Source organism: Bos javanicus, chromosome 9, assembly GCF_032452875.1.
Source record: "Bos javanicus breed banteng chromosome 9, ARS-OSU_banteng_1.0, whole genome shotgun sequence".
Lineage (NCBI taxonomy): Eukaryota > Metazoa > Chordata > Mammalia > Artiodactyla > Bovidae > Bos > Bos javanicus.
In genome coordinates, this window is record NC_083876.1 from 40,489,069 (window position 1) to 40,502,592 (window position 13,524).

Genomic DNA, 13,524 nt, shown 5'->3' on the forward strand with positions numbered 1-13,524 from the left:
CACAATACAAGGTATTGGCCTATTTAGACAAAAGAAGTATAATACAATCTCTACCCTTTAAAAAAAGCTAAGATGTCATAATCTCCTATCTATTATAACAGCAACATAACCCTGAATAGTCATTCATTTCCTCCTAATAAAATGTTATATGAAACGAATGCTTCAAGATCATTTAATAATAATTTCCAAATAGGTTGGCATAAAAACTAGAGAAACAGCGTACCTACCTTCATCATAAGGCAGTGGTAAATGTTTTATTACCTCTGGTGTCCACCAGTAAGTGTAACTATTAAAAAAAAAAAAAGGATTAAAATGCGCCAAATGTAAATGTTGGTTTTCTACAATTCACTACATAAAATGTGTTATCTAGACAAACGAACTATGGTAGGGGGTGGTTAGTACTAGGGTAACAGGAAAGGCTCCTAAAATTTTGCTTGAGACTGAAGTCATGCTTTAGAGCAGTGCTTCTCAAAGGCAGCATACACATGAATCACTTGAAAATCCTGTTAACAGGCAGATTCTGATTCAGTAGGTGGGGTCTGAGATTCTGCATTTAAGACAAGCCCCTCGTGATATCAAAGGGGCTGGCCCTCAGACTACTTTTTAAATAGCAAGGCTTTAAAGCATGGGGAAAAAAAAAAAAAAAAAACAACAACAGAAAAGGGATAAGTCTGCTGCTTACAAAGAATTCATTCAGTCTTTCACCATTTATTAAGCAATTTATTTATTGACTTACTGTGTGTCAAACACTGTTCTACACTTTAGAAATGCCATGTTGAAAATAAAGAGAAAGTAGAGCTACAGTATTGTTCCGATCTTCACCAGCACAAGTTTCATGCTGGAAAGAGAAATACACAAGATAAGAGGGAACTGTGCACAGCCCAAGAGGCGGAAGGAGACAGCACAGCATCTCTGGGAGCATTCAGGTGTCCTGATAGAGCTGCGCTCAATACTCTTTTTAAAGAGCAGAACTGACATTGGAAATGGGCAAATGCAGTCTTGATGTTCAAAAGCCAGAGGGTGAAAGACTCCAAAAACTACACAGCAATGAGTGTGATGTCAATGCAGGCAAGATAACAAATCAAGTATTTACTAGAGATGGGAGTAACCTAAGAAGATGACCGGTGACTTCTATGAATCCACATCTATTCATAAAAACAAGCCACACCAGGCTATTCTCATTTCCTTTTCCAAAAAAATCAGATTATCAGATCAAAGGAATGAAAAAGACATGGGCTAACTCATTTAAAAGGGTGTATGTGTGTTAGAGAGAGAAAGAACTCACCCACGAGCAAGCACAGGCATAAATTCTAATGATGGCAGACAGAATTGGCAGAGGAGGAAAGCAGAGAAGGTATCAACGCATATATAAATAAATAACTAAAAAACGATTACTTAGGAAAAAGAAGAAGACATTATAAAGAACATGTTTTAACTCAGAATGCACCATGTGGAGAAAAAGAATTAAGAGAAAATTAAGAGATCAGGCCATAAATTTTTAAAAAATATTACTAAACTGTATCCTTATGCAAAATAAAGCTTAACAATACTTTTCAAAAAAGCTAGAGTCATCAAGACAGTATTGTACTGGCACAAAAATGGAAATATAGACCAATGGAACAAGATAGAAAGCCCAGAAATAAACCCACACACCTATGGGCACCTTCTCTTGGACAATAGAGGCAAACAATGGGGAAGAGACAGTCTCTTCAATAAGTGGTGCTAGGAGAACTGGACAGCTATGTTAAGAGAATGAAACTAGAACACTTCCTAATACCATACACAAAGATAAACTCAAAATGGATTAAAGACCTAAATGTAAGACCAGAAATTATAAAACTCTTAGAGGAGAACATAGGCAGAACACTGTATAACATAAATAACAGCAAGCTCCTCTATGACCCACTTCCCAGAGTAATGGAAATAAAAATACACAGGTGGGACCTAATTAAATTTAAAAGCTTTTGAACAGCAAAGGAAACTATAAACAAGGTGAAAAGACAACCTTCAGAATGTAAGAAAATAATAGCAACTGAAACAACTGACAAATGATTAATTTCCAAAATACACAAACAGCTCATAAAACTCAACACCAGAAAAACAGCCCAATCAAAAAGTGAGCAGCTATGGAAGACGGTATGGAGATTCCTTAAAAAACTAGGAATAAAACCACCATATGACCCAGCAATCCCACTACTGGGCATATACCTTGAGGAAATCAAAATTGAAAAAGACACAAATACCCCAATGTTCACTGCAGCACACTCACGATAGCTAGAACATGGAAGCAACCTACATGTCCATTGACAGATGAATGGATAAAGGAGCTGTGGTACGTATATACAGTGGATTACTCAGCTATAAAAAGGAATGCATTTGAGTCAGTTCCAATCAGGTGGATGAACCTAGAGTCTATGATACAGAGTGAAGTAAGTCAGAAAGAGAAAGATAAATACTGTATACTAATGCATATACATGGAATCTAGAAAGATGGTACTGATGAGTTTATTTTCAAGTCAGCAATGGAGAAACAGACATAGAAAACAAACTTAAGGACACGGCTTGGAGGGGAGGAAGAAGGGGGTGAGATGTACAGAGGAGTAACATGGAAACTTAAATTACCATATGTAAAATAGATAGTCAGTTTTGCTGTATGATTCAGGTAACTCAAATAGGGGCTCAGTATCAGCCTAGAGGGGTGGAATGGGGAGAGAATGGGAGGGAGGTTCAAGAGGGAAGGGACATAGGTATACCTATGGCTGATTCATGTTGATATTTGGCAGAAAACAGAAAAATTCTGTAAAGCAATTTCCTTCAATTAAAAAATAATTTTTTTTTTAAAGTGGGCAAAAGACTTAAACAGACATTTCTCCAAAGAAGATACACAGATGACTAATGTGCTAAGTCACTTCAGTTGTGTCCAGCTCTTTGTGACCCTATGGACTGTAGGCTGCCAGGCTCACCTGTCCATGTGATTCTCTAGGCAAGAATACTGGAGTGGGTTGCCACGCCCTTCTCCAGGGAATCTTCCTGACCCAGGGATTGAACCCGTGTCTCTTAGATGACTAATAAACACATGAAAAGATGCTCAACATTGCTATTATTAGAGAAATGCAAATCAAACTGCAATGAGATATCACCTCACACCAGTCAGAATGGCCATCATCAAAAATCCACAAACAATAAATACTGGAGAGGGTGTGGAGAAAAGGGAACCCTCTTGTACTGTTGGTGGGAATGCAGACTGATACAACCACTATGGAAGACAGTACAGAGATTCCTTTAAAAGTGAGAAATAAAACTACTATATGACCCAGCATACTATATGATCCCCACTACTAGGCATATACCCTGAGGAACCCAAAATTAAAAAAGACACATGTACCCCAATGTTCACTGCAGCACAATTTATAATAGCTAGGACACAGAAGCAACCTAGATGTCCATCAACAGATGAATGGATAAGGAAATTTGTGGTACACAGATATAGTGGAATGTTAGCCATAAAAAGGAATGCATTTCGGTCAGTTCTAATGAAGTGGATGAATAGAGCATATTATACAGAGTGAAGTAAGTTAGAAAAACAAATATTGTATATTAACACCTATGTGTGGAATCTAGAAAGATAGTACTGATGAACCTACTTGCAGAGCAGCCATGGAGATGCAGACAGAGAAGAAAAGCTTTATGGACATGGGCTGTGGGGAGGGAGACGGGGGGATGAATGGAGACAGTAGCATGGAAACATATACACTCCTGCCATTTGTAAAACAGAAGACCAATAGGAATTTGCTATATGATCCAGGGAACTCAAACCAGGACTCTGTGGCAACCTAGAGGGGTGGGAAGGGGTGGGAGGTTCGAGGGGGGTTCAAGAGGGAGGAGACATATGTGTACCTATGGCTGATTCATGTTGATGTATGGCAGAAATCAGCACAATATTGTAAAGAAGTTATCCTTCAATTAAAAGTAAATAATTTTTTTTTTTAAAGTCCAACTTTTCTAAGTGGGTCTCAGAAAGAAAGAAGCCCAAAGAAATACCTGCTCTGGGGAAGCTGGGCTGAGATGGATGGAGGAGGAGAGCATCTGAGAGGATTGAGCCCAGGACTGGGAGGCATCACCTCCCCCACCAGCACATTCACCCAGGGGAAGAGCACCTGCACCAGGACAGAAATCTGCTTCCGGACCAGGTATCAGAGAACAGGCGATGGCAGGTGGGCGCCACTTCCGCCTCTGCATAAACACCTAGAAAGTCAGCTTCTTTTCTCTTTTTCACTCTCCAGTATTAAGAGTATTCAATTCCACTGGCTCACATAGAAAGGTTATGATTTTAAAAGGCTCTTTAACTCCACTAGTAAACTTGGGAGCTCTCTGAAATAATATATATGGATCTGAGCAAAGCAACTGATATATGTGAACAAGACAGAGATGTGGGCAGGATGATAGGACAGTCAAGTGTTGACAGCATGGTTAGTTACAGCTGTTGAAATGATTCCAATCAAAAATCACGTAACAGTGTCAAGGTAGAGGGAGTTGTTGGGTGGTAGCCCACAGGGCTCTGCTATCCTATTCTGTTTAAGGACTCACCCTATTTCATCAAGGACTTACATTAGGATCAAGATAGCCAACTGATTAATTCTGAAGAAGCTACAAAGCTAGAGGAAATAGCTAATAAATAGGATACGTGTTTACGTATTTTTTCTGGAAGCAGGCAAAGCATATACAGGCAAGAAAAGATGGCAGAGATAAGGCATGGCAATAGGGCATGTTAAAAAGACGGGAATTCCAGTGGATAGAAGCCCAGAGAATTAACATTACGATAGCATTGCTGCAAACAGTCAATGTAACTTTGTACTTCATGATAAAAAAACAGATTACCCAGGACAAGGGGAATGATGGCACCAATGGTCCCACAACACTTGGCACAAATTAAACCAGAGTCGGACTACTGTTGGACCCAGGTTTGAATTCAGTTTAAAAAGAGCACCGACATAAACTGGAATACAGAAGAAAGCCTTCCGAACGCTAAACAGACTTAAAACCACAGTACAGGAGAAACAGTTAAGAAAGTGGAGCTATTTAACCTGGAGAAGAAGAACTTTGAGAATGTGTGAACCTGTCTTCAAATATTTAAAAGACCATCAAGTGAATGAGAAAACTGTGTTCTTAAGGTCTCAGGGGATTAAACTAAGATTAGTAGGTAAAGTTACAGACAAACGGATCTCGGCATGATATGAGAAAGAATAATGTGAGTGAACTGTCCAAAAACGACTACCTCTCAATCTGACAGGTGCTGGTTGACAAACTGATGCCAGCCAAGCACAGTACAGCTGAGCCCCACCTGGGAAGACAAAGTGGGAACGCATATATCAGACAGAAAATAGTGCCAGGAAACCTCCCAACTCTGAGTCAAAGAGACAATGTATACTGCCTAAAAATTCCCTGGTGACTTTATTAACACTGATTCCAAAATGGCATCTGAGATGATATATGACATATTAACCTATTTCAGACTTCCCTGGTGCCCCAGATGGTAAAGCATCTGACTACAATGCGGGAGACCCAGGTTTGATCCCTGGGTTGGGAAGATCCTCTGGAGAAGGAAATGGCAACCCACCCCAGTACTATTCAGAACAAAGCTTCAATCAGCAGTTTTGAACAGATTCATAAACGTGGGATTTTGAGTCACAAAAGTAGTTATCTCGAGAAAACTGGTTTGGATGAATTCCGGGCAAAGCTAGTTTATCCCCCCTTCCCTTATCATTTTATAAAAATACTATTTCAGAATAAGTCATTGGTAAACAGTGTAAAATACAGATGGTCACAAAGTTTGGAAACACAGACAAATACATAATAAAATGTTCACTAATAGTATGTTACAAAATAGATCTTAATCATCCGAATAAGCACGATGGTATGGTCACTCACCTAGAGCCAGACATCACAGCATGTGAAGTCAAGTGGGCCTTAGGAAGCATTACTATGGACAAAGCTAGTAGAGGTGATGGAATTCCAGCTGAGTTATATCAAATCCTAAAAGATGATGCTGTGAAAGTGCTACACTCAACATGCCAGCAAATATGGAAAACTAAGCAACGGCCACAGGACTGGAAAAGGTAAGTTTTCATTTCTAATCTCAAAGAAGGGTAATGCCAGAGAATGTTCAAATTACTGTATAACTGCACTCATTTCACATGCTAACAAGGTAATGTTCAAAATCCTTCAAGCTAGGCTTCAATAGTACATGAACCAAGAACTTCCAGACGTACAAGCTGGATTTAGAAAAGGCTGAGGAACCAGAGATCAAATTGCAAACATCTGTGGGATCATAGAAAAAGCAAGAGAATTCCAGAAAAACGTCTACTTCTGCTTTGACTGTGTGGATGACAACAAACTGTGGAAAATTTAAAGAGGTGGGAAAACCAAACCACCTTACCTACCTCCTGAGAAACCTGTGTGCAGGTCAAGAGGCAACAGTTAGAATGGGATATGGAACAATGAACTGGTTCAAAACTGGGAAAGGAGTTCATCAAGGCTGTATATTGTCACACTGCTCATTTAACTTGTATACAGAGTACACCATGTGAAATGCTGGACTGGATGAATCACAAGCTGCAATCAAGATTTCTGGGAGAAGTATCAACAACCTCAGATATGCAGATGATACCACCCTAATGGCAGAAAGTGAAGAGGAACTAAAGAGCCTCTTGATGCAGGAGAAAGAGGAGAGTGAAAAAGCTAGCTTAAAACTCAACATTCAAAAAACTAAGATCATGGCATCTGGTCCCATCCCATCACTTCATGGCAAACAGATGGGGAGAAAATGGAAACAGTGGCAGAGTTTATTTTCCTGAGCTCCAAAATCACTGCAAACAGTGACTGTAGCCATGAAATTAAAAGATGCTTGCTCCTTGGAAGAACGCTATGACAAACCCAGTCAGCACATTAAAAAGCAGAGACATCACTTTGCCAACTAAAGTCTGTATTGTCAAAGCTTTGTTTTTCTTTTTTTCCAGTAGTCATGTACAGATGTGAGAACTGGACCATAAAGAAGGCTGAGCACTGAAGAATTGATGCTTTTGAACTGTGGTGCTGGAGAAGGTTCTTGAGAGTCCTTTGGACAGCAAAGAGATTAAACCAGCCAATCCTAAAGGCATTCAACCCTGAATATTCATTGGAAGGACTGATACTGAAGCTCTAATACCTTGGCCACCTGATGCAGAGAGCCGACTCATTGGAAAAGACCCTGATTCTAGGAAAGACTGACGGCAGAAAGAGAAGGAACAACAGAGGATGAGATGGTTGAATGGCATCACTGACTCAATAGACATGAATTTGAGTAAACTGGGAGATAGTGAAGGGCAAGAAGCCTGGCGTGCTGCAGTCCATGGGATCACAAAGAACTGCACATGATTTAGGGAATGAACAACAAAAAATTAGTGATAAAATAATATTATCTAAGTTTCCAGACTTAATGGTCATTCGGATAAAGCATCGGCCTGCCATGCGGGAGACTCGGGTTTGATCCCTGGGTTGGGAAGATCCCCTGGAGAAGGAAATGGCAACCCATTCCAGTATTCTTGCCTGTAGAATCCCATGGATAGAGGAGCCTGGCGGGCTACAGTCCATGGGGTCGCAAAGAGTCGGACACGACTGAGCGGGTTCACTTCACTCACAACTAAGGAATGTAGTTGTTTTAAAGAACAATAACAATACTAGTATCTGTTGGACTACTATGTACTAAGGATTTATATGATCTCATCTGATTCTCAGAAAAACCTACAGGTCAGACACTATCACTATCTCTATTTTACTGATGTGGAAACTGAGAATTGGACCGGTTATATGTCTTGCTTCAGGTCACACAGGTATTAACTGCAGGCAGTCCCTCCAGAGCTTGGCTGCTTCCAGACTGTGTGGATCATGTGTCAGACCCAGTAGGAAGTACTTCCCATTCATATTTTATTTAATCCTTAAAGTGACCTGTGAGGTGTGTGTAGTCATTTCCTTTCTATAGTTGGGAAAACAAGATTTCCAGAGGTTTAGAAACAGGTCTAAGGTCACACACCTGCAGAAAATCCAACTCAGCTCTACCCTAGCATCCATGCTCCAGTCTGGTTGTAGCCTCTGGCTATTTCTTCTGAGAATCAGCATATGGATTTAACCCTCATCAAAATAACTAGTATCGGTGGGTGACTAAAAAGGCCAAAATAAAGTACTGAAATTTATCCTACAGTCTTTATTAGTATCAGTTGTTGATGCCAAAAATCAATTTTTGGAATTTTCACATTCTAGAGAAAAACAAAACAAGGAGACCAAGTCAACTGTGAGAGCCACAGTACCTACTTTGATAAAAGTTTATTCTCAGTGGGAGGTGTTTAGTATTTTCACTTACTGTGCTGTCTAATCGGCTACATAACCTCAGTCAAGACACATTTTGTCTGCAACTCAGTTTCCTTTTTTTAATTTTAAAAATGGGAATGTAACATCAGCTTCCTTTTATTTCCACAAATAAGCACCAACACTGCCTGCCTCAGTTATGTAACTCTAGGTTTAACTTATGCTTGTAATTTACTAGCTAATTTCAGCAACAGAAAATTGAGTTTTGCTTGTTCTCCAAGTTGTATCTTAATAGCTTCAATACTTTAAGGTAATATAAAGTTTCAGAAAATCAACCATATTTACCCATAGTCAATTGCATCAACAAAGCTAAATATAGGCATTTATGTTTATCTCTCATCAAATAAACATAATTAGCTCCAGATTTTTTTGTCAGCAAAAATTCATGGCAATCATTTATTAATATAGTGGAAAAATCAGCACTGCTTCATTTATAGGGAAAGTAAGGTCAAGCATTAAGCTGGTTATTCCAAGAAAATACACTTAAAAGAACAAAGCTGAGAAACATATAAACTCTGACATTTTCTTAATATTTGAAATGTTCCTGAAGTAATAGAGAATTTGGCAACATCTATAACATTAGCACTTGCTAATTCACCAGTTGCTTGTGGTCTGTCCACACAGTTAGCACAGACCAGCAATGAACCCTGTAGTGTTTGCGAGGCACTGTTGCACAAAATGAGGGCTAGATCACACGGATGCTGTGAGAGGAGAGCCTTAGGAGCAGACCTGACATCACAGGGCTCTGAGCAGAAGGGACCAGGCTCAAGTCTCATATGTGAAAAATGTTGCCCATTATTAGAACATGACTCTTCAATTAACAGTGCTAAAGAGTCCTCTCATTAAACCCTTACAATGAGTCTGTAATGTGTGTCCTGTCATTTACATTGTGCAGAGGAAGGAAATGAGACTTAGAGAGGTTAAATAACTAGTCCAAGGTCACACGGCTACAGAGACGCCAACTCAAGTCCCCTGACCCTGCGGCCTGTGCTACACAGAGAGTCTTGTCCTATCCTCAGGAGATAGTTCATTTATTTGGGGACTGCTGCTGCTGCTAAGTCACTTCAGTCATGTCCGACTCTGTGCGACCCCATAGATGGCAGCCTACCAGGCTCCCCTGTCCCTGGGATTCTCCAGGCAAGAATACTGGAGTGGGTTGCCATTTCCTCCTCCAATGTATGACAGTGAAAAGTAAAAGTGAAGTCGCTCAGTCATGTCTGACTCTTCGTGACCCCACAGACTGCAGCCCACCAGGCTCCTCCATCCACGGGATTTTCCATGCAAGAGTACTGGAGTGGGGTGCCATTGGCTTCTCCGTATTTGGGGACAACTGCTACCAATTTAACTGTCATCATAATAGCCCATACAGCGAATGACTCAAGAAAGCCCAGACTGAGCAACAGGGCTGGTGGGAGTGGTGCCTACCACGAGCACCATGGCTCTAGCTTCCTGTCCTCCCCAGTGTCACCAAGAGTTCCCTGTGCTTCCTGGAGGAAAGAACATTGGAATTCCAAAGTGAGGCTGCCTAGACACCACACTTAAAAACCAAAGACGATTCCTTACATGTTAAGAGTTCTTTATCACCCCACATTTGTAGGAAGCACTCAAAAGTTATGTTACTGGTTTGCTCCAGTGGAGCTTCAACTTAACAGTTCAATGATGAAGCTCTGAAACTTTGTATCTTATGAAAATGCAAAACAACTGTATTTGTTAATGACAATTTCCCAATGTTGAGGCTGAAACTCCAATACTTTAGCCACTTGATGTGAAGAGCTGACTCATTTGAAGAGACCCTGATGCAGGGAAAGATTGAGGGCAGGAGGAAAAGGGGACAACAGAGGATGAGATGGTTGGATGGCATCACTGACTCAATGGACATGAGTTTGGGTATGCTCCCGGAGTTGGTGATGGACAGGGAGGCCTGGCGTGCTGCGGTTCACGGGGTCGCAAAGAGTCTGACACGACTGAGCGACTGAACTGAACTATCAGGACATCAACAATACTAAATTCCTCCTGGCAAACATGTAGCAAGGCTGACTACTTTAGCCTATATTATCATTTCTCAAAAAGAAAGTTCTCTCATATTCAAAATAATATCAAAGCTGAGTTTAACACAGTAGACCAGGAAGAAAAATACCTTCTTCTTGTTGGTAAAAGTCTCATGGTATTTTTGTGATGCAAATAAAAATCTGTCGGGAGTTCCCAGAGATGAGGTTTCCCTTCAGTGGGATGGAAAACTCCCAGGAAGAGATTAATGGAATCTTGTCTGTCAGCATCTAAAAAGCAAAAATACATAATTCAGGAACTCTATTACTCATATAAACAACCCAGGGGAATGCTTTCTTAGGAGGATTAAGGGTACATCTGGAATGTCATAGAACACCCCTGAAAATAAAAGCATTTATACTGTAAAAGTCATACACAACATCTAAAACACCCACCAAGATTTTGAAAATTAAAATCTTATTTCAAAATGTTTCCTTTTTACTCTATACGTCTCATAACATAGAGGATAGTGAATGTAAACTGCTTCTTGAATTTTGAGAGATTCTTAAAAAGTCTTTAAGAACTGCCCTAGTTACCTTAGTGATTGTATTTTTAGAATACAAAACATTCTCACCATTTGTTCATTTACCTGAAACAAAGAACATCTTCACTTTATGGCAAAGACAGAAGAGAAGTCAGACTATAAATAAAGCGGCCCAATTCCTACCCATATTCTGTGGCACATCCTTGAACAAGTCAGTTTCCAAGCTTCTGCTTTTAATCCATGAAAAGATACTCCATTTCTTTAGCAGAGACAACCTTTGCAACATTTGGTTTCCCCTACAGCTGTGTTTGATAAAGAAGGCAGAGTGTGCACACAGAAAACAGCGTCACTCTAACCATTCAACCTCTCCAAAAGTACTTTTTCAAAACAGACTACAAACTAGTAAAACTGACACCACACACACACACACACACACACACACACACACACACACACACACACACACACACGCTGTCTCTCCTCTTCTTTTTCTCAATTGTATTTTGGTAAAAACGATAAGCACTGAAGTGGTCTCATGAGCCATCCTTCCCGTCCTGCACAGCCCCCTCCCAAGCATCCTTCATTCTTTCCATTCTGGTCTCTGAGCCCTTGTATATTCAAGTTAGGGGCAGACATCCACAATATAAATAATAATCTCTTTCTGAAATTGAGCACAGAACCAAAAAGCTAACAGAAATGACTGCTTTTGAAACAGGATAACATCATCATAAAATCAATTTCCTTCCAACAGCTATAGTGAACACAGAAAAATCTGAAATTAGCAACACTGTTCTCATTGGGCTATTTGGTCATTTTGGCAGAAGCAATAAATGAAATCTGGTACATTAAACATGGGTTCCAGTTATATATTTTGACAGGAAGCATTCCATTAAAACAGCGCTCACCTTTTATGCTACAAGTAATATATGAAAGGGATGTGTTTATATGATGAGTATACTTGCAGCCTTTTTTCCATTTGTTGAGAGAAAACATCAAGTATTAAATGATGAAGGCATTACCACCCCAATTTGCACCCTCTTAACACAATATGAAAGTAAACATACTGCTTTTATAGTAATTATATTCTTTATGATTCTTGGGTAGCCTTAATGGCACTTAATAATTCACACTATGCAGTACCTCAAAATATCTTAATTCTATTTAAAGAAGCTTTCCATTTTTCAGCCACATTTTCAAGGAGTTTCTTTTATCCCTAATTAAGCCTAATTAGTAGTTCCTTTAATTTTTAGCAAGTATGATAAAATGTAAGATTGAGAAACCTAACCAAATAATAGATATGCCTTCAAAGGATCATAATGGAGACTTCTTGAATGTACTGCTGTTACATTAACTTACAATGTATCTATGGTATTTATGGTCACTTACTAAGCTTGGATTTCTTTGGAAGGAATGATGCTAAAGCTGAAACTCCAGTACTCTGGCCACCTCACGCAAAGAGTTGACTCATTGGAAAAGACTCTGATGCTGGGAGGGATTGGGGGCAGGAGGAGAAGGGGACGACAGAGGATGAGATGGCTGGATGGCATCACTGACTCGATGGACGTGAGTCTCAGTGAGTTGGTGATGGACAGGGAGGCCTAGTTTGCTGCGATTCATGGGGTCGCAAAGAGTCAGACACGACTGAGCGACTGAACTGAACTGAACTGAACTGAACTAAGCTTGGAATCTAAGGCCAGTCCTAATGAGCCTCAGGAACTTTTCCTGGCTACTTTTGACTGCAGATGAAGTTTTCACCCTCTGGAAGACAGTAGTACTTTGGACTGAGACAAAAGCTTAAAATAGGTAGGTTCTCTGCAGTTGCAGATAACAAGAGGGCAAAATAACTACCTACTTTTATATTCAATTGTGCTTTAAAGGAATAAGGAATATGCACCTTTCAAACTCCATCCAGATGGTTAATCACTAACACACTGTATTTCAATAGGTCAGGCTTGAAGATAACAGTTCTTTTTAATTAGCTAAAAATGTTTATTTGGAAACTAGAGTATTTGTTGACCTAATATTCAATTAAGTCCATGATAAAGTGGCCTCTGAAATCAGTAATGGAATGGGATGCTATTTGATAAACAGTACTATTTAACCAGGGTGAGGAGCAGACAGTGAACTTGGACCACTGCCTCCTACTGTATGTTGAAATAAATACCAACTAAATGTCAGAAGGACAAAGATCAACACCCTAATAGAAAAACATGCAATTTTTAAAAGAAACAAATAGATGGTAAACATTCAAAAACTCAACTTTACTAGTATTCAGTAAATGATGCAAACTGAGAACAATGCAAACCATTTTCTACTTATTAAGCTGGCAAATACTTTCCAAAATGGGCACTCCTATACTCTGCTGAGAGAGAACTGATTGCTACACCCTTTCGTTAAGGCTATCTGGCTATACATATACATATATGTCTTTAAAGATCCTGAAAATATGTATACTCTGACCTAATAAATATGGTGCTGAAATTTTCATAATATAAAAAACATTCAAAAAAGATGTTCATTTAAAAGAAACATAAATGCACAATAAAAACAGGTAACCTCACTCTGGTGCTTCTAAAGGACAGACTGCCACAAGG

General features: G+C 39.6%; 1 protein-coding gene across 3 annotated transcripts in view; it reads right to left on the bottom strand.

Annotated features, from left to right (window-relative positions):
* Positions 1–13,524, bottom strand: part of FIG4 (FIG4 phosphoinositide 5-phosphatase) — a 172,298-nt gene that overhangs the window by 61,952 nt on the left and 96,822 nt on the right. For all 3 annotated transcript variants that reach the window (XM_061427579.1, XM_061427580.1, XM_061427581.1), the window contains 2 exons: positions 10,538–10,676; positions 228–286 (listed from right to left, as the gene is read on the bottom strand). In XM_061427579.1, coding sequence (XP_061283563.1) covers positions 228–286; positions 10,538–10,676 — 198 coding nt within the window. The remainder of the gene's footprint in view (positions 1–227; positions 287–10,537; positions 10,677–13,524) is intronic.